Source organism: Patiria miniata, unplaced genomic scaffold (genome assembly GCF_015706575.1).
Source record: "Patiria miniata isolate m_02_andy unplaced genomic scaffold, ASM1570657v1 HiC_scaffold_15, whole genome shotgun sequence".
In the NCBI taxonomy this organism is placed as follows: domain Eukaryota; kingdom Metazoa; phylum Echinodermata; class Asteroidea; order Valvatida; family Asterinidae; genus Patiria; species Patiria miniata.
Window position 1 is genome coordinate 3,502,533 of NW_024037053.1, and position 23,563 is coordinate 3,526,095.

The 23,563-nt window shown below is 41.8% G+C and overlaps 2 protein-coding genes across 3 annotated transcripts in view; both read left to right on the forward strand.

Annotated features, from left to right (window-relative positions):
- The window catches only part of LOC119722457 (somatostatin receptor type 5-like), a 36,605-nt gene extending 19,360 nt beyond the window's left edge, over positions 1–17,245 (forward strand). The window contains exons 3-5 of the mRNA XM_038192585.1: positions 11,936–12,059; positions 15,169–15,582; positions 16,270–17,245. Of these exons, the coding sequence (XP_038048513.1) occupies positions 11,936–12,059; positions 15,169–15,582; positions 16,270–16,641 (910 nt within the window). The 3' untranslated portion in view covers positions 16,642–17,245. The remainder of the gene's footprint in view (positions 1–11,935; positions 12,060–15,168; positions 15,583–16,269) is intronic.
- Positions 17,246–18,689: 1,444 nt separating this feature from the next.
- On the forward strand, positions 18,690–23,289 carry LOC119722458 (paramyosin-like). Of its 2 annotated transcripts, none has more exons than XM_038192588.1 (8): positions 18,690–18,909; positions 19,335–19,437; positions 19,674–19,742; positions 19,856–19,920; positions 20,692–20,794; positions 21,143–21,270; positions 22,097–22,192; positions 22,545–23,289. In XM_038192588.1, exons 1-8 carry the CDS (start codon positions 18,832–18,834, stop codon positions 22,665–22,667), a joined length of 765 nt encoding a protein of 254 aa, XP_038048516.1. In that variant the 5' UTR covers positions 18,690–18,831; the 3' UTR covers positions 22,668–23,289. The 2 variants fall into 2 exon arrangements, with proteins under 2 accessions (XP_038048516.1, XP_038048515.1); XM_038192587.1 differs by having other exon boundaries at positions 19,332–19,437; positions 22,545–23,284.
- The last annotated feature ends 274 nt before the right edge of the window (positions 23,290–23,563 follow it).

The following is a 23,563-nucleotide window of genomic DNA, read 5'->3' on the forward strand; positions in this document are numbered from 1 at the left end:
GTGATAGCTACATCGGCGAGTCCCTCGGGCATCGCTGGCTCGGACTAAATCGTCGACATGACACGTGTGGAATTTATATTTTCAGTCACATTTGCTTTCTCTCGGATCATGGCTATTTTGAACAGCCCAATTTCACGGTTCTAAAAAACCGATGAATTTTGAGCATATGGTTACCATTCCGCAATTAAAAAACCAGGCGTACAAATCCCGGGCCGCGGTACACAGGCAGGCTCCTTAGTAACGGGATGTGCGCATGCCTGCAAGCCAACATTCCATGTATTCCTGTGAAATATCTAAACCATTTTTTGCTTGGGTTTCAACAAAAGTAAGCACATCGTTACTTGACCCAGGGCTCTGGTAAGGATATTAGGCCCATGTCACTGTAATGGTTGCAGCACTAAGCATTTATGGGAAGAGTACGATCATAATCAATGCACAACACGTGCGCACGCAGAAGTGTTGACCTGGGTCACTTGTCGAACAAAAATCTATCCAATCAGAACTCAAATATATGTGACGTCAGAATAGCGGTGGGTACCAACGAACGAGATGTGCCGTGTTGCACATTAACGTCTTGCTAGTTTAACTTCTGGGTTACAAATAGGGAAATAAATATGTGCTTGGCCGGTTTTGAAAAGTAGGTCTTCGTTTTAAAACCGGCTAGGGGTGAGGGTAGTTAGCTCCGTCCAGGACCCTGGCAGGTTTTAAACAAAGGCCTGTTTAAAAAAAAGTCCAAACAAGTAAAAAATTTACAAGTTTCCAACGAAACACCCCTCTATGGTACGTGACTCTCGCGCGTATAGTGCTAAGAATCTCCTTATATGGAAATTGGCGCGATGTGGCGCAGAACGCAGCGGTGTTTTACCGGCGGTTTAAAACCACCCACACGATGGGCTCTCAACCAATAGGAATTGGTAAATGGTCTCGGATATTTATGAACAATGCTTAACCGTTCTTTCTTAAAAGGAAGAGCTGCACTGTAGCAGAAAAATGGAAGTCTCTCGAAAAACCTTGCCTATCCATCGAGGCATTTTTTGGTTTTTAATCAAGTTTGCCCTTCTAGGCCTATAAAGTTAAGGTTAATCACGGCCTTCATTTGCAGGTCGCGCAGCTAACGATCGTTACATGTCACCCTTGACTGCGTTAACGATCCCCACGACCCGTCAATTCCCGGGGTGAGTGGACACAAAAAGAGATATTAATTCACATCGCTTTTCATGATTGAGTCAGCGCTATCCAGTCCAATTTGATTTCTGAAGTCTGAAGGTTTTAAAGGAACATATTCTTTTGGTTGGTAGCGGCAGGTGTTTTCGCAATTATACGAGCGCGACATGTTCCCTGCCCGAACATGAAATGATGCAGCCAGTTTCCAGCTTTTTTGAAGTATGGTCGAAGATCGAAGTTGGCACGGCGTGCTCAACTTGTTGCCGTGACGAGACTGTATTTCGTGCAGTGCGCATGCGCGGGTAGGCTTTCTACATTATATGGCCTTTTTCTTTGCAGACTCGGCTTCGTGTCTAGAATTTCCTGAGTATTGAATGTTAAAACCAGAAAAATATTCCTTAACTTTCCTTGGAGTAGGCTACATCATTATTTTTTCCCGAAAAGCTGGGTATTTTTTTAAACGCTTTCTCTATTTATAGCTGCCTTGCACTGCACTTTTATATAAAGCCCTTATTACCAGAAAGGCTTGAAGAAGTAAAAGAATGAATTAGAATCAAAGATCTTTTATAAGCACTTCACAAAATCGTACCGTGAACAAATTTGCTTCGCTTATCTTCCGCCTAAAACCAAAGCTCCAATAAGTTTGACAAAACACGAACATTGTTGTTGAGCATGTTCAATAAAGATCGTCTCGCCGATACGGGATATCTGATTTTTTTTTCACGCGATGGGATCCTTTTTTCTAAATCCTCTTCAGGATATGCATAAGTCAAATCCAACGCCGGGAAAAAATAATGCCAGATAATCCAATGGATATTGGTTAAAAGTCAAAGGGATTTGAAGGGCATGGTCAGACATTTCCGCACTTTGATGTTAAATGCGATAAAATAGTGTATTATTAAAGGGACCAGCAATGAATGTTATTGATGCAGTCCTTAGAATGCACCTTTGTGCCCATTTTACCTTATTTTCAGTTTTCGTGTTGCCATTTTCAAGGGCATTTTGGTGCTTTTTTTGTTTTAAAAAAAGCGAGTTTTCCATATTTCTGAGCAAAATGTGTGATATTGTTTTAGGCAGAAAACTCAATGCTCATGGACCCTTTAAACGCTCACGTTTTATAAGCAGCGTGGATTTGTTTTGCATCTTAAAAGAATGGTCGTTGAATTATGAAAAAATACCAACTACTTAGCATTTAAAGGATTTTGCATAATACATATAAGCCTACATATGCATTATATCAAAATAAAAAAAACTAAAGGTGATTAACTCGATCCCTGTTTATTCTCGAGCGAGGAGAACTTGTGTCCATAAGATCCAGCTGTGGAAAATGAGAGAGGCAAACAGTGGCGGCAGTTGGGCATTCCGAAATTCAAGAGATGGAATCTGTAAGTCCCATTGGGAGTAGCCAGTTTACCGTCAGCTTCCCTGCAGATGAAGGGCAAATAAACACGCTTTGCCCGCGGAGGCAAATCCGAGAGACCGGCATGGGCATCTTGCTCGAGTCGGGTCGTGCAGTCGGAGTAGAACTCGCATCGTGTTCCACCCCTGTGACCCGATGTAAATATAGGGTGAAATTTGGACTCTTATGAAATACGGACTACTTGGTTGTATTGCGCATGTCTAAATGATGAGATAATTAGGAGAAAGACAGGTCACGTGTGAGAGTTCAGGTCCATATAAGGTAAAAGAGACCCGTTCATGGTAGTCTGAATTCCATTTGACCGTTGGTTCGAATTAATCCACCCCCAAGCTGTGGATCGGGTTTTCAGTCCCCACCTGACACTGTGATTTTGCTGCTTTCAGGAGTTTTCCTCCCTCTGCTAAAACTGAACACAATTCCGGATCGTCTTCTTTCTTTACATTTCTGCAGACACTTGAACAATGAAAGTGCACTTGGGTTTCGTACCAGAAATATGTACCCAAGAATAATTGACAAATTTAAGTATTATCTAACAATATATATAGGAAACACTATAGTACGTCATTTTACATTGGGGAGACTTTGGTCATTATGATAAAATGTTGGTGTCTCCCTCAGACCCAAGTCAGACTTGTATGACTCGGACTCGGACCTGAGTCCGAATCGAGTCCCATACACCTCAACTCGGACTCGGACTCGAATCACGATGACAAATAACTCGGACTCGGACGCAACCCTGCGGACTTTGACTCAACATGCGTGACTCGGGACTCGACCAAAAAATACCACATTTTCGGTAATTTTATATAATAATCACTGTAAGACTTACCGTTCCTCCTCAGCAAGCGAAGGACCCCGGAAGATCAATTACTGATGCCGATCCGGCCTAGACTACCATCTCCGAACTTTCCAGATCCTTTAGTTGAGGAGTCCACAATTCTGTTTGGAATTTTATAGTTCTATTTTGCTTTGTCCACACGACTGATTTTTGGAAAGACCGTAAAATTCTGCGCTCGAGATGATGGCTTCCTCGAATCCAAAGAGCGACCAGTCCACGGTTGCCTAACTCGACAGCTGATCAGGACGATATGGCTCGCTTCTTGTGCTCATACCCTCCCCGCATCTTTGAGTGGTGAAATATCCCTCGCAGCTTGAGCCCGGGGGAACCCCTCCCGCGAGACACACGGGAGCGCACTTAATTGGGGCCCCTCCGAACGGCCGTTCACCGACTCTCACAGATTGGGGTTTGGATTTCACACGGAATCGATTATGTAGTTTGCGTGAAATGGCCGGGTGCGTTTAAAACAAAAGTGGTGAAAGCCAATAAAAACTACAAGCAGCGATCGAAAGACTCCCGTGAGATCGTTGAATGCGCCCGGTTTGGTCGAGAAAAGTTGAGTCGCGAGAGGGCGCAGTGTTGTTCGGATTGGTGTAAACACTGCAATTAAAAAAAAAATCATGTTAAAGGGATCGTAGAGTTCATGATATGCGCACAATTGTTGAGCAGATATCCATTGAATTGACGAGACATCACATTGTTTTGTCATTGATTGCAATACTATTTTTCACTGCCATTTCCTGACAACAGAGGGCGCTGTTAGGCTTGCGGTCATTTCGTTTAACAATCAGCGATTTCTGTACATGAATCATTTGAAGCTCTCTTTCAACGTTTGTGCAAAAACGGCGTACCGATTGACTGTCATGTATTAAATCAACAGGGGAAAAATCTGGCGATCTGCGATGCTGAAAATGATGTACTTAACAAGTTGCTCTGATGACATCACTATTTTGCTCATGAATATGTAAATTCATTAGCATAAAGCTCAAAAAGTCAGAGAAGCATTGGTAACAATGACAATGCGATGAATGAACACCAAAGTAACATGTAATTGGACAGAAAGATACATTTTTATGGATTCTTATGAATTTATATTGCACTGGCCGGTTGCACCCTCTGAATATTGGCCTCCGAGGGTTAACGGTGTTTTGGACAAGATTTGAAAGATTTCTCATGCATAGAGACACACCAGTGCAGACGCCGAAGGGTACACGGCGTGCCACAGAATTTGACAGGACAGAGATTTCTTTCAATCTGAATGAAATCTCTTATGGTTTCGCGGCGAGTTGGCATGTTTCGAACACGCAGGCGAGGCCCACGGGGATCGCTGGTTAGCATTGACAGAGTGCTGTCTGTACTGACATTTCAGGCGATGAAAGTCAGTGGATGTTCGATGCACGTGACCGTGCGTCCCACAAAAGGAAAGTTGCTATGTTAGTAACTTTTGTAGGCCTACTATTTTTTTAGGAGTGCAATATTACAAAACATAAATTTGGCAGACTGCAGTTAGCTAAATTAAAAAAAAAAAGCATATTAAGATTGTGTGTGTGTGTGATGATACCTGAGCTATTCAAATGACTGAATCGATTGCTTTCAGGCGTGGTTTGTTATGTAAATCCTGTAGTTAAAACCCTAACTGCCCTGAATCCTTCAAAATCCTCTTTGACAAAGTGGAGGAATTTGGAGGATTGAGGCTACATGGCAAAAGCGTGTTAGATTCCGTAGGATGCACTTTGTCAAGGTCTTGAGTCGGACCTTGTGTTGTTTTTGCTCAGCCATGCATAACTATGGGCCTGGATTAAGCTTGAAATCCTCCGTACTGCTCCGTGATGTCAGTGGCCAAGCCTCAACATATTGACAGTCACTGCCACAGGATTTTGCAGGATTCAGGCAGTGGTCACCCCTCCATACACGGACCATATTCAAGAAATTATGGAGGATTTTGCAGGATTCAGGCAGTGGTCACCCCTCCACGGACCATTCAAGACACAATGGAGGAATTTGCAGGATTGAGGCTACATATGATATTTTCCATGAGGCCAATTGGAGGAGTTTGCAGTTGTTGAACCTGTTGAACAAAAACACACATGCACCTACCTCCAACAGGCAGTGCAAACGATCTAGTGTGACAAGGGCATTCAGTTGTCGTCCATCCCCTGTTATACCAGCGACCTCAATTTGGAATTTGACTTGTGAATGACTTAAAATCCAATTCATTATTAAATCCAGGAACTGCTTTTTCTCACTGCATTCTTTTTTGGTCTTCAGACACGTCTCGGTCATGAGTCGAGTCCCAATTCTGGTGCATGGCCTTGCAAGATATCTCAGATCTTAGCCCCGAGTTATTTTTCACCGTGTCTCGGGCGTTTTATCTGAACCCCTGTCCTTCAAATTCTCTAAATGGTACATTACCCATTCCAAACAGGTAGTTTTTGAGCGATTTTGATGCACACCCTTACGAAAAAAAAAATATGAGCGACTGTGTGAACATCCATATTCATCTGGTCGGGCCGCCATAAGAATTCACTTGATACCATGTTCTGCGTGATGGCGTATCTATAATCCGCAGTCCCTAAAGCATCTTATTGGTATTCTACAAATATCCTTAGATCTCTGAATAATGCTATCTGACTATTGGAATTCCCTTTTTTCCCCACATTAAATGGGACGGCATCAACATCGGGATTACGGGTCCATTCTCGCCTAATCTCGTGCATACATCCGCCTTCAGATCAGCCCAGACGGACAAGGCCTGACCAAAAAAAAGTTGGGTCCAAAAACCTCTCGCCATCGCCCAAGGGTAACTCCGGGGGAATAAGCTATAGGAATTAATTTGCAAATTCATGAGTTGAGTTTGTGACGAATTTTAATATGCATGGACGAGGCATTTTGTTTTTACCGCGGACGTGAGAATGCCATAGTTGACTTGACGCTGTACTGTTGGTCGCGCGTGCACTTTGTTGCCTGCTGACTGCCGTTTTGGTCGAGCATAGCGACACCATTCTGGAAACTATGGGTTCAGTTTTGGTTTATAGCTGTTTCATTTCCGATGAAGCTATAGACAGTTGGCACAGCAGCCATCTTTGAGGTGTGTGCTGTTGTTCAACAGGGATAAGCATAAGTAGGCCTCTTGTTCATTGAAGGGGAGTCCGGTTGGCGTAGCGTTACTTTCCTCGCCTTCCACCGCTGTGGTCAAGGTTCGATTCCAGCCCCGGGTCCACATGTGGATTGGGTTTTCAGCCCTACCTGATTCGGTGGGTTTTCCTTAGAATATTCTTCTGGAGGTTTTCTCCTACCGCTAAAACTGCAACTGTCTCCTCTCCACAAGTTTCTTCAGGCTTGCTAGCTACAGTACCTGCGCTTTTGAGGAATCCCTGGTTTCATTAAAAAAAATCTAATTAATGTAAACAAAACAAACCTTCAAGATAGCTGCTGGACACAAGCGATCTATCTTCGATGAGGCTTCTCCAAAGTAGACAAAACATGCAGCCAGTATTTCTTAGTTCAATGTGTTTTATTTCTCCATGAATCAACTAAGTTTTGGCACTGCTCAAAGCTCAGAAGTCACCCACTACAACGGCCTGAGGCTACATGTATATAGCTATAAAGGAAGAGGACCACCTGTTTCCAGGCTTCAAAACTTGGCCTAATGACAGGATGATTGATGGCCTTGTGATAACAGCAGCTACACTTCACAAGCCTTTTGGTTGGAGCTGGACAATACACATCCTATATGGGAGTTGGCCTGGGTCTGGTATTTGCCTCCAAAATTCTGGGTCAAAAGTTCAACCAGGGTTAAAGGGGCACTCAAGATGCTTTTTAGCTATGTCTCAATTGGGACCTGCTGGATAACTCTACATTAAGAAAAAAAATATTTTGGTTCACTTGGTGGAACATTAAAGGCTGACGAATTAGGCTCCTAAGCCAGAGCCGAATCCGAAATCTGCAACCGAAGCCGAAATTTGAAGAAAGTTTTCCCCACGGTATCTGGCAAAACTTTAATAGGGTATCAAATTGTCAGGCGAACCTGACGCAGACATTTCCCTCGAAATAGCTCGCACCAGCAGGCTTGTTGTTGCACGCAGCACGGGGAGAATAAACGCGCAGAAGATAACAAAGTTGCTGAATTGTCCCCCAAGGAGCAATTTCACATAACCTTGCCGTACGTAACTCAATCAAAACAAATTGCAAGTGTATAGCTCCCGAAATGTCTTGGTAATTTTTTTGTTTCTTCGGTATATTGGAGATTTCGCGAATATCCGGCATTGCACGCCTGGGTTGGTCCGCGTAATGCTCTCCCAATCGCCAAGGACACTTGAAAGTCTTGTGTAGCTGATTTTTTTAGCGCTAGTTTTACACTGCAGAAAAAAAAAGTGACTTTGAAATTAAAGGTCAAAACGGAATGGGTTTTTTGAAAGATTTCCGAATTTCAAGGACAAAAGTACTGGATTTGTTTTCACCGAATTGAAAAAAAAAGTCCATCAAATTTTGTTGATAATAATATTCTATTGCAAAGAAAATTATAATGTCATTGAAATAATATTTTATTTGCATCAGACGCAGTCAAAATAAATATTCATCGAAATTATGCAAAATTACAAACATTCAACCTGAAAAAAATCAGACTTGTTTCCGATGAAAAACTCAAACTCAAAAGGAGTCGAGTAATTATTTCTCCCTATATTAATGTTTCATAGAATTTTAAGCAGACTTTACAGTTTTCCGAAATATTCGAATCAGCTTCGGTGAAACATAAACATATCTTTAAAAACACTTAAGGAAATTTTGTCTAGAACAAATAAATATATTAATTTCGAGACTTTTCCGTCAGATAAAAATATAATATAATTAAAAAGTCAGATTTTTGTCAGTATTCTTTGAGAAATAAATGGGTCGTTATAGTCTTTTGCAGAGTTTCATCAAGTATTTTATTTTAGGTATGGATATTGCCTCCTACATTTTAACACGCCGTAAGCGAAAGAAAAGAAGCAGATGAACATCGTCCCGTCTCCTAGAGCAGACGGGCTGGCATGTTCCCGGATAACTCGGGATGAGACAAAATTACAGCGGAAAAAAGAGACAGTGAAATCGGAGATGATTTTTAATGAGATATCGGGGCGCGTGTGCTGAGATGGCCTGTGGTCATTCGAAGTGAAATCATTCATTAACGGAGTAGCGGGAATCTAATTTTTGAAGAGGGCGAAGCAGCGGTCAGTTTTAACTCAGACATCGTAGTTTTAAAGTGCGCGTTCGTTTTCGAGTATACACGCTTGTTTGTGCGTGAATTGTTTTCGTTTTTGCTGAAAGAGCTCGCACCTTGCGATCCGTGGACAGAACTTTAAAACGGTGGTTGTGTTTGAAACTCCGTAGCTTAAAAATTACATGAGTGATTTGAATGAGTTGTGTACTAAAAGAAAGCTTATGAATTGGGCTTCTATATCCTAGGTTTTGAAAGTGCTACATGCAGAACTGTATTACAAAAATGGTCCTGTCATTTGGGTTTCCTTTTGGTTTTATTCACCCTGTAGTTGTGTCAAATACAAGCCAATGCCCGAAGATGGCCCTGCACATGTGATCGAAACGTCGATTAGGTACTTATGCAAGCTTTTGCGGCAAGGCCTTGTAAACCGGTTGTTCGTCCAAAAAATCTCTACGGGAGGACATAATATGTTATCGGAATGTAACGATATAGGCCTACTATTAAAGAATGTGCAATTTGAGAGAGAACTACAGTGCAATGCGCTTAATCAAGCTTTAGGATGAATGTACGGTTAATGCTTTTGTCATTTTCTTTTGACAGCTTTTTAACACATTCATTTCGAATGTAATATGTTCGGAGAAGATGTTTACTTCGAAGCACGCGGCGCTGTGGACTCTCTCTGGAGGGTTCCGTGAAGAGAAATAGTTCAATGTCCGCCACATGCACAGCTCGTGTAGGCCGTTTATCGCCACAGGGACTATTACCCCGTAAAGGATTTTTATCACCAATCCGGGCTATTAAAGTGCGTATAAATGCCATATCTAACAAGCAATTGCTGGTGTTTTTGTTTAAATCACATTCATACCTGTCACAAACAGATCCATTTTCATGACGGTATCCCTCGGAGCCCTGCAGTTTCATAACGGCAAGATTTACGGAAGGAGTAAGACAAACTCTAGGCTGCATCGATGCTGGAAACAAATATACCAGACACTGAACCTCACAACTGCCTTGCACTTTGTTACCACTAAATACTCGTTTGTTTATCTCGATTCTTTTGTAAGATATTTAAAGTGAAAGAATCTCTCTAAAAGAGTAGTCAAGTTGGAGCAGTGGCCATTTCCTTGCCTTCTATCTCCGAGGCCCGGGTTCGAATCCTACCCAGGCCGAGGATTGGGATTTCTGTTCCAATGTGAAACCTACAGGAGCTCTTATAGAAAACGTTCCAGAGTTCTCCCTAAAAGAGTTCTGACCTTAAAAAATGAATTTTCTTCATCGTCTTCTTCCTCTTGGTTTCTCAAGGCTTTCGAGCTATTTCACAGTGCTTGGGCATTTAAAAAAAACGTCTTGTTTTTATTACCACAAAAATAAATAAACTACTACCCACAAGCATTTCAAAACCGCTTTGCTTTTTATAAAACAGATCCTGCACTTTCATTTGTATGTAGCAAAACTTTTATTCGTCAAATTCTCTGCCACAAACTATAACATCCTCTTAATTTCTCTTTAGAACACAGGGAACGGTCATAAAAATACTCTTCAGTCTCAATGCAGCTGCTGTTAAACCTGATTATTTTATTTTTTTATCATACTGCATTGGAAGTTGGCGACTGTCAAAGACCATTCGCAACGAGGCATCACGTCTGATTTGCCGGTCAGGAACGAATCCACGCCTAAATGACCGACTAATAAGCCACTCCGATTTTTAATAGTCATAGACTTTTTTTCAATTTGGGAAAACCCATTTGATATGACGACCAAGATTATTGGCGATGCTTAATGACAGGCGGCGAGGCATTCGTACTCTTGTCAGTTTCCCCGCGCGACCCAGCTGGCCCCGGGTAGTTCATCACTTATCGGGGGTAGATAGCGTTTGGTATCCCCAAGAGGGCGGTGTGAGGTGTCGTTGTTGTGTGAGGCCAATCGAGACTGATTTGCCACCTGCTTCGATTCTTTCTTTTTCTGGTTCATCGATGGCAGGTAGTGACCATCGTCGGGGCGATAAAAAGAATCCGCGACCCGAACCCAAGAGTGCCGAATCAATAATGCATTACGACGCACCAGTTATGACATTTCTCGTTTATTGGACCGAGAATAAAAACGTAAAAAAAGGAGGCCATTGTGTTCATCTGACTTATTTTTGACATTCGTTCGGAATGGAATAATCAGGTCAGGTTTCAGATTCCGTTGGGTCGGGTATTACTTGTATACGATTGCTAATACTGAAATAAGACAGGAAAACAAAAATGGATTTTTTTTTTAAGAATCTGACTGCGGGATTGAAATTCTAGTAGGTTGAAATTTCATCCTTTAGGTTTACTAATGGTGCTCCTGAAATATATTTGCAGTCTTTGCGGAGTGATCCATCATTTCGGTATAGGTAAATACCTTAATTCCTGTTTGTACCATAAACCAGGATTTTGTTTTACCCATTCTATGAATAGCCACGCCATGCTGACGCAGTCCGCGTTGTCTTCTGTATACAAACCTGCAAAAGCTTCCAATGGACACACACTGATTGAAAAAATTGTATTTGACCAGCAGGGGAAAAATGACTGAAGAATGATGGACAAAATGGTTGAATGTGAGACAGGTAGTGTTCGTAGATCAGATAGATAAATCTTTCATTCACAGGACGCGGTAACCCACGCACGTACGGCTCACCTCCCCCCCCCGGTTTTTCAAAAGTACGTCCTGCAAAGGTTGACCTTTTTTCACTATTCTAATATGGCGCGGGACTCGGGCGAACGCCCGACTGCGATGACGTATGAAATCCAACACGTGCGTGTGAAATCCAACACCGACTGTAACCACGTTGGTAATTGCTTTGCTCAAGTAACTTGCTCGTTGGGAAAATTCAATTTAACATCTCGTTGTTAAGTCGGAGGGAGAAAGGTCACTTTTTGTGCAGATACTTTTTGGTATTTTTTTTCAATGAGCTAATTTTTAACTCGTCATTACATCGTCTTATTGGCATTCACAAATTCAGGCAAAATTTCAGACCTTTTAGACAGGACGTGTAATTAAGATGGGGCTTATGTAAGGATTTTCTTCAACAGATCTCCAAGCATTGTTATTTTAGCTATTTGTTCCTTTATTTTGATCTTTGATGAAATCTTCAGATCTTGTAAAAAACAATATCCCTTTTAAAAAAGTTCAAAAGTGATCAAAAAGAAGGTTTCGGTGTGTCAATATAGACAAATAAACTCAACTAAACAAACAAAGAGCAAGCTACCACCAAGAACAAAATCAACCCATCAGCTTTCTGAACAGGTGTTTGTTACCGAAATTTGCTTCTTCTTTTCTGGTACAGATGTTACGCCGTGCTGTTTCCATTGGAGACCAAGTCTGTCATTACCATGGGCCGTACGCGCATAGCTATCCTCGTCATCTGGCTCTTCTCGCTAGTCATGTGCGTCCCAGCCTTCTTCTCAAAGGTAACGTTTCTCGTCTCGAAAGAACAAAATACCCTTGGCCTTTTAGCGGCGAACGACCGTCCGTTCTCTACACTCTAAAGAGTCTCTGTTCAGATTTGACCGGGGTTCTATTTGGATTAATACATTTCTGTGTCAAAATGACACTTTTGCAAAGGTCTCCGGGTCAAAACTATATGGCTCGTAGATTGATTCAGAGAAGTGTCAATATTGACCCGGAAAAGTGTCAGCTTTGACCTGGAAAATGTCGTTTTGATTCGAGAAAATGTCAATTTTGACCCGGAAAAGTGTCTTTTGACCCGAGATAGTGTCAATTTTAACCCGGTAAAGTGTCAATTTTGTTCTAGGAAAGTGTTTATTTTGACCCGGAATAGTGTCAGATCTGACCCAGGAAAGTTTCAATTTGGACCCGGGAAAGTGTAAATTTTTACACATAAAGTGTAATTGAGCCCGGGAAAGTGTCAATTTTGACCCGGGAAAGTGTCACGTTTGATCCGGAAAAGTGTCAATTCGACCCAGAAAATTCTAAATTTTGACTCAGAAAAGTGGAAATTTTGACCCGGGAAAGTGTCAATTTTGATCCGGAAAAGTGTCAATTCGACCCAGCAAATTGTAAATTTTGACCCGGGAAAGTGTCAAAATGTACACTCTTGTGGGTCAAAATGACACTTTTCCGGGTCAAAATTGACACTTTCCCGGGTCAAAACTTGGGGTGGACCTATCTTCAGGAACTGGGAGGGGGAGGGGTATTGATATGAAGGGGGCTGTTGTTGAGTGAAGCCTTGTTAGGGGGTCGTGGGACTTGTCCCCTGGGAAGAGTTTGAAATTTACGGAACTTTAGCATTCCATTTAGGTCTATTGTTTTTGGCCACATTTTACTAGTGTCATAACATTAGTCTGCGGCTGACCGGGAGCGTTGGGGGAGGGGAGGAGGGTGTTAAACCCCACCAACACCCCATCCTAGATCCGCTGAACTGCCTTGTGCTTGCTTTGCTGTATTTTTTTTTTTTTGGAAACGGCTGAAATCCAATCTCTCCATAAGGGTCGTACTTATTTTGTACGTCCCAAGTAATGAAAAACAGCTGATTTCATAATTATTTCTGGTGTCGTGCTATGTCAAGTACCTTTCAAGCTAACGATTTGTAAACATTTATGGACTTTGCATTCCCAATTTTCACCTAAATTCATCATTTTACACCAACGTCTGCTGAATTATAGTGCACAGGGTGCGAGCATCGCTTCATATTAATCAATTAAGGGCCACCTTCATCTTTTTGCTTGTCAACGACTGCTCCGCCTCTCAATTTTCCGCGTCTCGGTTATTATCGCCGAGGTTGCTCGCGGTTCTCATTCATCAATACTTCCCTAAAGTCCTTTCTACCCTGTCGTTTACCAGTGCGGCCCCGCGACCTAATACCTCCACCGTCCCCGGCCGAGCGCCGGCGCGTCGGAGGATCGTGCACTGTTTTTTTCGCTGGGGAGTTCTTCTTTCATCTTCGTCAGCGAGTCCCAAGTGTTCCATCATTCCGCTTAAGTCAAAAATAGGAGACGAAGTGTGATTCTAATTTATTTCTAGTCCCTTAATTGTAGAGGATTTGGGGCTTACACTCTTTTAGCGCTAATCATGAAGAATGACCATGCAGTCAAATAAATCGGAGTGATGAATGCTTTAGTCTTGACGTCGGATGGGCTAGGCTCGAGTCCAAACTCTGACGAGCCACTTTTTCAATTTTCTCACGAAAACGTAAAAAAAACCCAACCAATTATAGCCGAAATCTTAAAAACAAACTGCTAATAGCAGTTTCACTTTTAATTGCAAAAGAATATTACACGAAATCATAGGGGGAAAAAAATAATGTAGAGTATTATCAGCGAGTAAATCAGTGGTGTTTCATTAACAGCTCTTTTTGACCAAAAAATATATTTTACGATCGATGTACATGTATAAGCTTCGATTGTGCACGAAAGATGGGCTTGAAAATAAGACCAACAGAGGGCGCCCGTGCTCTACGATGGGGCCTTCGAGACTTCCAAATAAAAAACAATTCATCCAAAAACGGCTCGGCTTAAAAATTAATGTAGGTAATTGCAAGCACTAAACCCGACCTTGTTAAGTTGTAGAGTGTTAGTTTAACACGCAAGCTGGAAAATCGATTAATTAGCTTCTTAACACTTTTCGAAAATCTTTGATTTTATTAGTCGCCGTTCGAGCAGAAAATCACACTTAGCCTAAAACAGCTGACGGTGCACAGCCAGAACAAGGCTACGCAAATTAACTGTAATCCTAAAAAAAATAATTATTTCTAATTTCGCACTACTTATACAGCACTTCATTGCTTTCCTCTTCTGTGAGATCATTTCAAGTGTAAAAGATTGGACAGCTTCAAGGTCAAATAGGGCCGCTTAAAGATGATTGCTCTGGGCTGTCCTAATAATTTGTTGAGCTCATCAATTGTCGTTTTTGGATTTTAGTGTTGTTAATAAAACCATTTAGTGGCCCGAAAACTTTCATTGAAATGCCTGGACTCTTGTGTAATGGTTATATCATTCGACCACTGGAACATCTTGTCTGTCGATGGCATGTTGATCATTATTTGTTTCTAATAAAATAAAGGGCAAGACATTTCTAAAGGCAAAAACTGGTGAACACTCATACACCTCTGTCAAAATTTACAGTACACAAATAATGTGAAGACTGTTAAATTTCGATTTTCTTTTCCGAACGAAATTTAAAGGAATATAATGTCCTGTAAACAAATAAATTTGCCTGTTTGTTTTTGCAGGCCTTTATACAGTTGTAAAAATTAGTTTTAAATGGCGCGCTCCAGTTCAAACATTGCGCACACTATTCAAGTTCAGAACGAATTAGGAGCGTTGCACTTTTCTTAATTCTAAAGTTGATATTAAGAAGTTACTTACTGTCTTGTCATGGGCCGATTTTTGTTGTCTCATTGGAAAGCTCATAACTAATGTAATGCTAGAAATTTATCATTTCAGTTTGAAAATCTATTTTTTTAAGATGCCACACCTAAAAAGCATGTAAACACCAACTTTAAGCACATCGACTGATGTACCAATTGGGCCCATTTGTTCACCATTCTTTCACTTTTAGAAAATCTGGGAATTGATCCGAGGTGGCCTCGAGTGGACCGTCTGCGGCGACGGCTGGCCCACCGACGCGGTCACCATGGGCTACACCATCTACATCTGCGTGCTGCTGTTCGGTGTCCCAATCCTGATCATAGCCGTCTGTTACATCTTGATCATCGTTCGTCTGTTCACGGGCAAGCGTCTGACGCGGCACATGAGGCCGTTGTCGGCGGCCAACGTCCCCTTACAACGGATGCCGGTGGGAGGGGGCGCTCCCACGTCGGTGACCAGGGAGGAGACGGTGGACTGCCCCGGGTCGGACGACGAGGGTGACGGTCGTCACGGCTCTGTGGAGGGAAAGCGGTGCGGTGGCTACTCCGCGGTACCTACAGGGCGCCCTCAGCGGAAACAGAGGACTGAAACGCAGAAACTTCAGGTGTGTTGAATTCGCATGTCACATATCAGGAAATAAAAAGGCGGATCGGGGAGGTTTTTTTTAAAGGCGGTTGGGGAGGGGGGGGGGGGGGGGGCAACGTAGGCCTACCCCAACCCTGCATAAAACAAGTTTCAATTTTTAGTAATTAAACTCCAAGAGTGAAGACCATTGACATTTTAATAATGCGTGTCACCCTTGACCCTCTCCGGTTGTCCAAACATTTTTACATTTCAGAAGAGAGAGTGAGAGACAAAAGAAATGAAATTCGAAAAAGAGCGCCCTCAGATTCAAATAAGGTCCACTCCCTAGCAAGGGCGGATCCAGAACACAATTTTTGGGGGGCCAAAAAAAATTTGGTCCTCCAAAAAAGTGGGTCAAAGAAATTACGGCGTGGGGTTCGGGGCCCGCTTAAGGGCCCCGAAAATTTTTTGGATTCTAGATGCTCTGTGGTGCGATCTGAGGCAACTTCTGACCACTTTAACCAATGTTTTTTTGAGGAAAAGATGGTGGTGTACTCATTGCCTGCCTTTTTTTGCGATGTCACATAAAAAAAAAATTGGTTTCGTTTTTTGGGGGGGGGGGCCATGGCCCCCTTTGGCCCCCCCCCCCCCCCTGGATCCGCCCTTGCTCCCTAGTCTTTAATCGGCCAATCAATTCTTCATTTTTTTCACCTCCTCCTCTTATCAGCGCATCGTAGCCATGCTCATCGTGGTGGTGGTCGTGTTCCTCCTCTGCTGGGGTCCCTTCTTCACCTTCGCCGTCCTGCACCGGGCCGGCCTCTCCGGAGTCCCGGGCTACAGCGACCAACTCTGGAAAATCAGCCTGGCCCTGCACCTCCTGGCCTACGCCAACAGCTGCCTGAACCCGTTCATCTACGCCTTCATGTCGGAGAGTTTCCGGGAAGGGTTCATGCTGGCTCTACGCACGTGTATGGGGGGTAAGCAAGGGCAGGGCAGGCGGCGCATCAGCCAGCAGTCGACGTACTGGAGCGCGGTGAACACGCGGAACATGTCCCTCTCCTCTGCCAACTCGCCCCACCGGATCGGAGCGACTGTTTGAATTCTTCAAATATGACAAGAAGGTTATCAGCTTCGGTCCAAACATTTGGCCACCGTATCAAATGAACGAAATGAGCAATGCTCATAGCGATTTGTGGCAATTTTTTGCACATCAACAGTTGGAAAATGTGTGATATCTTTGAGTGGTGGCAGTTTGTTGAGTGTTATCAGTTTTGATTTATTTTTTCAAAATGGCCGCCAATGTGCTTGTTACCGGATTAAATTATGTGATAACAATCATGTTTTGGCTGCCATTGTTTAAAAAAGTGATAGCATCCCAAAAGCTGCCACATCTGCAATGCTCACATTATTTTCCAACAACAAATCAGCATAACTTTGTCAAAAATCACAATAACTGAAGCATTATTCCCTCATTTTGATACCGACCAAACCCCCAGACTGATGGCCTTTGGCAAAGACCTTCATGAGAACGCAGGGATTCCTTTACTTAAGCCTCGTCAGTTTTACGTGTGGCGTTATTTCTAAGTGCATTTCCCGAACTTTGGTTCTATAGCTTCAGTGTTGTTTCAATCGATCAGCTACAGCATTTTAGTGGTAACCACTTGACTGTTACTGCCAAATTAATGTTGTTGTTTTGTAAATTTGGTTATAAATACATTGTTGTATTATTATTTATTTCTGGTAATGAAACCAAGGATTCCTCAAAAGTGCCCTAGGCACTGTAGCTCGTAAGCCTGCAAAAACCTGTAGAGAGAAGACATTGAGAAGAAATTACAGTTTTCAAGGTGGGAGGAAAACCCCAGAAGCATAATGTTCTGAGGGAAAACCCACGGAATCAGGCAGGGACTGAAAACCAAATCCACATATTGGCCCAGGCGGGATTCGAACCCGGGTCACAGCGGTGGAAGGCGAGGAAAGTAAGCTACACCAGAATTTGGTCTAACTCTGCTCAGCCTTACAATAGGTGCGACTTCAAATGTGTAGTTTTTTTTACCAAATTAATCAATTTCAGCCAAGCATAAGTAGAATTTGTTGTATTGCACCCTTGTGATGTAAGTTATGCTAAGGTCTAACCCTTGACCTATTTAAGGGGCCCATGTAATGTAATTCAAGTGTTTAATGGAGTCATTGAAAATGCACCTTTGTGTCCCGTTTAACCTTATTTTCAAGTTTCGTTTGGCCATTTTCAAAGGTATTCTGTGGTGCCTGTTTGGTTTTAATGCTTATAATGCGAATTTTGATATTCATGAGCAAAACTGTGATGTCATTCTGTGCAGAAACCTCAATGTTACAGCTATCTAAGCACCAAAAATGTTGCTAGAATGTGGATATTTTGCTGTCATAAATTACCTTTTCTTCGGTGACTCGTTGTTGTGTCAGTACGTGGCAGTAAGCCAATAAGCAAACCTTTTTCACAAATGTTTTCAATGAGCAATTGCTAGGTTCACAATTCGAACAGAAAACCCCTAAACTGAGCAGTGCCCTCCTGAAATGACATCACAGCAACAGCGACCTCTATTGTTTGGACAAGCACGTAAACTGTGAAATGTTTAAAACGTGCACTTTTCAATAGAATTAACCGAAAAGGGATGTCAAATAATTTTCATACATTTAAGAGGAGTAGAAAGTTGCACAAAATATGTTTCTAAGAATAATTCATCGTAAGGCCCTTTATGCCTCTCATGCATGGGGAAAAAAATCGAGAAAAATCTTTGCAATCTTGAGTCCAGTGTTTTAGGTAATGCAATGTGAGTTTTTGCACTGAAATAACACAATAGACACAACAAAACCCTTGTAAATAACATACTAAGTTGTATTGTATAAAATTGTAAATCTTGTATTGAACTGAAATTAATGTATTGTGCACAAATTATGTTTGTTTTTATTACATTATCTTATTTAATGCTGCATGCGTCGTTGTTCTAAGCGAAAATTGAAATACACTGATAGACAAACAGATGTCATATCGCTGCATGTTTTATGTAATCAACGAAATAACTGTGAGAATAAAAGTAAAGTGTGACACTAACGGAATTATTTCATCATAATCCCGTCCTCTCGCGGACGCAGTAAAACGTGTACAGCGCCCTCAATAGTTTCACTGCCCGCGACCAAACTTTTGGCGAATGGACGCCGTTCACTGGTTTGCGACTGGCGTAAGATTTTACCACCATTTTTGTTGACAAGTAGGCAAAGTTCGACAGATAATTTCACCCCCACGTAATCAGCGATGACTTCGGAAACACTGCGGAGGAATAGGCAGGTGGATCTGGACCAGCTTACGAAGGACTTCACGAAGTGGCAAGGGGTTTGTTAAAGTTTAATGGTTTTTTTTTTAATTTTAAAATTAGACTCGGTTTCGGTAGGCCGTAGGCTATTTACACACGTGAACGTGGCTACAAATTTTGTCACGGTTTGTTTATATTCTTTGGACTTTCGACATGTTCGAAATTTGGGGTTGGAGACCTTCCACTTACAATCTCGAAATGATTTAATGAGCAGCATAAGAGTTCAAGAACTTCTAAGTTCTAAACAAACCCTACTTAGTATAACTCCCGCCTTAATTCCCCCCCCCCCCCCAAAGGTATTAAATTGGAATCTTGGGGAAAGAAAGTACTTGTTACATAAATATGGATATTTTGGGAATTTCTCGGGACAATATAATACGTAACAAATTTGAATAAATCTTGTGATGATTGATGTAACCTCACCATGGTAACAATTTTTCAGAAGCACCAAGATTTGGTCCTCCAAAACAGCAACTTGAACCAGGAATTGAAGGACCTGCTAGATCAACGAGAACAGGACAGGATAGCAACAAAAGCTACCGAGGACGGTAACTCTTCCTTCATAGACCTTAGTTTCCCATTTCATTAGAAATATTTTATTTTGGTTTCTTTTGTCTCTAATTGATTCTTACAGAATAATACAAGTTCTTATTTACCCCTAGCTGGATAGTTTTGTTCTTGGTGTGAGTTTTAAGCATGATTACTCTTTTCATTCTCACGTGGATATTAAACAGGCCCTATGTTATATTTTTTTCCATGATATTTGTCTTTTTTTTCTGTGCAGAGCTGAAGCAGCTCCGTGGGATCATAGGCAGCCTGCAAGACACCTTGGCCCAGAGATGTGACTTAGAAGGTAGCCCAGGTGTATTTTATAAAAAAATAATAAGAATTACTTCAATTAAAAAAAAACACTTTCTTTTGATTTTGTTATTTGTCATCGTTGAAAAGGCATATTTGTTTTTGCAGATGAAAACAAGAGTCTTAAAGAAAAAGTTGACAGAATGGAGGAGAAAGTCAAAACCCTGAAAGAGGTGGGTAGAAGATTATTACAGAGACAAGAGATTTTTGTTCCATATATGCTCTAGAATTTGTCATTGTTTGACCATGAATGTCATGCATTATCTTCAAGTGATCGCCCTCCTTTTTTGTTTCGAAGGGAGGGGGTGGAGGGAAGGAAGGGGGAGGGGGGGGGGGGGTTGGCCGAGGTTTTGGGGTATTTACTATCCAATAATTTTTTTAAACAATATCCTGGACAACGGTTGCCAAACTAATTTCCTCCAAAAGAAGGCATACACTTTAATTTCAGTTTTCTCTATTTAATGGAAATGCTTAAAGATTTCTGACAGAGTTGTCACGTTGCCACAGTGAACTTTCCTCTTCCTTGATCTTCTTTGATATATATTATAGAGAACTAATCGGCCTGGGGTAATTATGGTTGACATTGTTTATTGCAAGGATTCAAGGGCGGATCCAGGGGGGGGGCCAAAGGGGGCCATGGCCCCCCCCAAAACGAAACCAATTTTTTTTTTTTTTATGTGACATCGCAATAAAGGCAGGCAATGAGTACACCACCATCTTTTCCTCAAAAAAACATTGGTTAAAGTGGTCAGAAATTGCCTCAGATCGCACCACAGAGCATCTAGAATCCAAAAAATTTTCGGGGCCCTTAAGCGGGCCCCGAAACCCACGCCGTAATTTTTTTGACCCACTTTTTGGGGGGACCAAAATTTTTTTTGGCCCCCTCCAAAATTGTGTTCTGGATCCGCCCTTGCAAGGATTATTTATGTTTATCATATATTCAGGAAGGCCAGACAGCTCTCGTTGAAGTTGAGGCACGCTTGGAGCAAGTCCACTCGGAAGACAAGATGCAGATGCAAGAGGCTCATCACAAGCAAGTCAAGCAAAGTGAGATACCCACAGTCTCATCTTAAACATGCTTAAAAATCTGACATTTCTATGGCTAGATATTGACTCTGTGTCCTGATGAGCATCACTCAATGGTAAAAAAATGAAAAAAGAGCAACAATATCTTAAGGTATTTTAATTTTGGGAGCATCTTTCCAGAGTGTTGGGCACTTTTGAAACACAAGTTTGGTCTTCAATACAGACAAATTTTTATGGTGTCCCCACAAGTACAAAACAAGTATAGGGGTGTGTGAGTATTGTGAGAGGATAGGGGTCGTGCGACCTGGCTCATTTTAAAAGGGTCCGATAATTAGCAGCCTAGGTGCTCTTTCTCCTATTCACCTGCAGTGGAGGAGCAAGCTAGGGCCCTTCAGCAGGCGGTGAGAGACAAGTCGGCCGAGATCAAGCAGCTGCAACAACAGCTGGCTGAGGCTGAGAAGCACCGACAGACAGACATAGTCAAACTCAGACTGGAGGTAAGACTAGTAGACAGAAACTCTTGAAGAAACTTTGGATTTTGTAAAGTTGACGCACTAGTGATACTTTTGAGTATGTTGAAAATTAATCCCTTCAAAAACTTTTTATGGGGGGGGGGGTGTCTTGAAATTAGTCATACCTGAGTTAAAATCTCTAGCCATATTAAAAGTTAGGTTCATGATGAAAAATGACCAAAGTAATGCTTGTGTCACGGGACACTTGAGTGGCTTGTGAGTGGACTATGGCCTGGATGGACTTGTGATGGATTGGTGATGACTTGTGATGACTTGCGATAAGTTGTGATGATTTGTAATGACTTGTTGAAACTTGTGATTTTTCATGATTGACTTGGGATTGAGTTTTAGTTGATACTTGTGATGACTTGTGATGACCTGTGACAACTTCCGATGACTTGTAATTGACTTATAATTGACTGTGAGTACTTGTGATGATTTGTGGTCATTTATGATGCCTTATGACAACTTGTGATTGACTTGTGATTGACCTGTGAGTACTTGTGATGACTTGTGATTGACTATTGATATGGCTTGTAATTAACTTTTGATTGTACTTGTGATAACTTGTAATTGACTTATGACAACTTGTGATTAACTTATGATTGACTTGTGATTGACTTATGATTGTACTTGTGATTGTACTTGGGATTGACTTGTGATTGGCTTGTGATTGACCTGTGGTTGACTTGTGATGACTTGTGATGACTTGTGATTGACTTGTGATGACTTGTGACTGACTTGTGATTTACTTGTGATGGTTTGTGATTGTACTTGTGATGATTTATGATGACTATATGTGACTTCGCAGTATGACGCCAAACTCCTGAAGTTACAGAGTGCTAGGAGTAGTCTCCAACGCAGCAGTGACAAGCCCAGCTCAGCCAGTAGCCTCATCTTCAGGGAGGTGCGTAAAGTATGGCAGCATTCAGATTGATCCTATAAATAATATTTTTTTCCGAATACACAGCATTCACTGAGCTGAAACTTCATCAGGTTAGTTGTTCAGCACCCTTCTTTAGATTTTGAGCACTTTTGTTGCTTCAAACGAACACAATGCACGAATGACAAATGATGGACGCTACCTTTAACAATTTGATCTTTCTTGGGTACATTTTCCACTGAGTGACTGAGACTGAAGGGGGGAGGGGTCTGCCTGCCCCCCTCCCACTTCAGCATTGAGAATTTAAAAAGAAGGACAAACATTGTTTTGTGAGGGTTGAGTATGCTCATTTCGAAGTTTTCCAATCTCTTTACAGAAAATGCTGAATGCCCAGGCTGCGTCGGAGAGGGAGGTTTTGTCGCTGCGGCAGACAGTCGGCGAGCTCAAGAGAAAGCTGGATAACAGGCAACCACCTCCCAACGCTAAGCGTAAACACTGAGTGCAAACCATATGGGCTGCTAAGCGGAACAAGATTGCTTAGCATATCTAATAAGCAAATATTGGCCGAGATCCACTGTTCGTGATAAAAGACTGTGCCAAGCAATGAATGGAATAAGGGCCCATGTGAGACCTCACTGTTTCATAGTTACTTTCCTTTTAGCTAGAAAACCCAAACTTTTTCCTACTTTTTTTGCTAACAAAGTTTCTTCCAAGAGTTCAAAAGAAGTTCATTCACCCAGAAAGATGAGTCTGCAGTTGCATATTTGCTATTTTGTTTAGTTGAGATCAAAGTTTACGAGTTCATGCATGATAAGAATGTTTGTTCAAGCGGAAATAGATATGAACTATTGCATTGGCTTAAAGGCAATATACAACATTTGCAAACATCCAAAAGCAAACTACCAAATTGTGATAAAGTGCCTTACTTGACTGTAAGTCAATAATAGTCTCGAGCAACCTGTGGAATCACGGCACCTGGTGTACTGTCATTTTCAAGAAAAATGGAACGTTTGTATCAATTTCCAACGATGGTTGGCTGACCATCGTTGGAAAAAACAAATACTTTCAAATACTTCCCTTAATTTACCAAATTTAGTTGGTCCACATTTTGTTTCCAATCGGTTACATATCTGTGAACGGGTGCAAACCAGCTAGTCTGGTTCCCTTACCCGACAATTCCCTGACGTCTCTAAATTGCTTCGTTTTGTCTGGTCTCTGAATTAGGGTTAGGGAACCAGATTACAAGAACATAATTTTTTTCTTGGTTTTTCCAGCATCTTTGAACACAAAACTCGAAACTGGTCAGCGTAACAATATTTGCTACTAGCCCCCAAATCCATCCATTTCTGAAAATTACAGCAAAAGCAATCCCTTTTAATCTGATCAAAGGCCTCA

Coding starts and splice junctions, on each gene's coding strand:
- LOC119722458 (XM_038192587.1), top strand. CDS start 18,832: ATGACTTCGGAAACACTGCGGAGGAATAGGCAGGTGGATCTGGACCAG. Junction 18,910..19,331: donor ACTTCACGAAGTGGCAAGGG/GTTTGTTAAAGT, acceptor ACAATTTTTCAG/AAGCACCAAGATTTGGTCCT. Junction 20,795..21,142: donor TCACAAGCAAGTCAAGCAAA/GTGAGATACCCA, acceptor ATTCACCTGCAG/TGGAGGAGCAAGCTAGGGCC.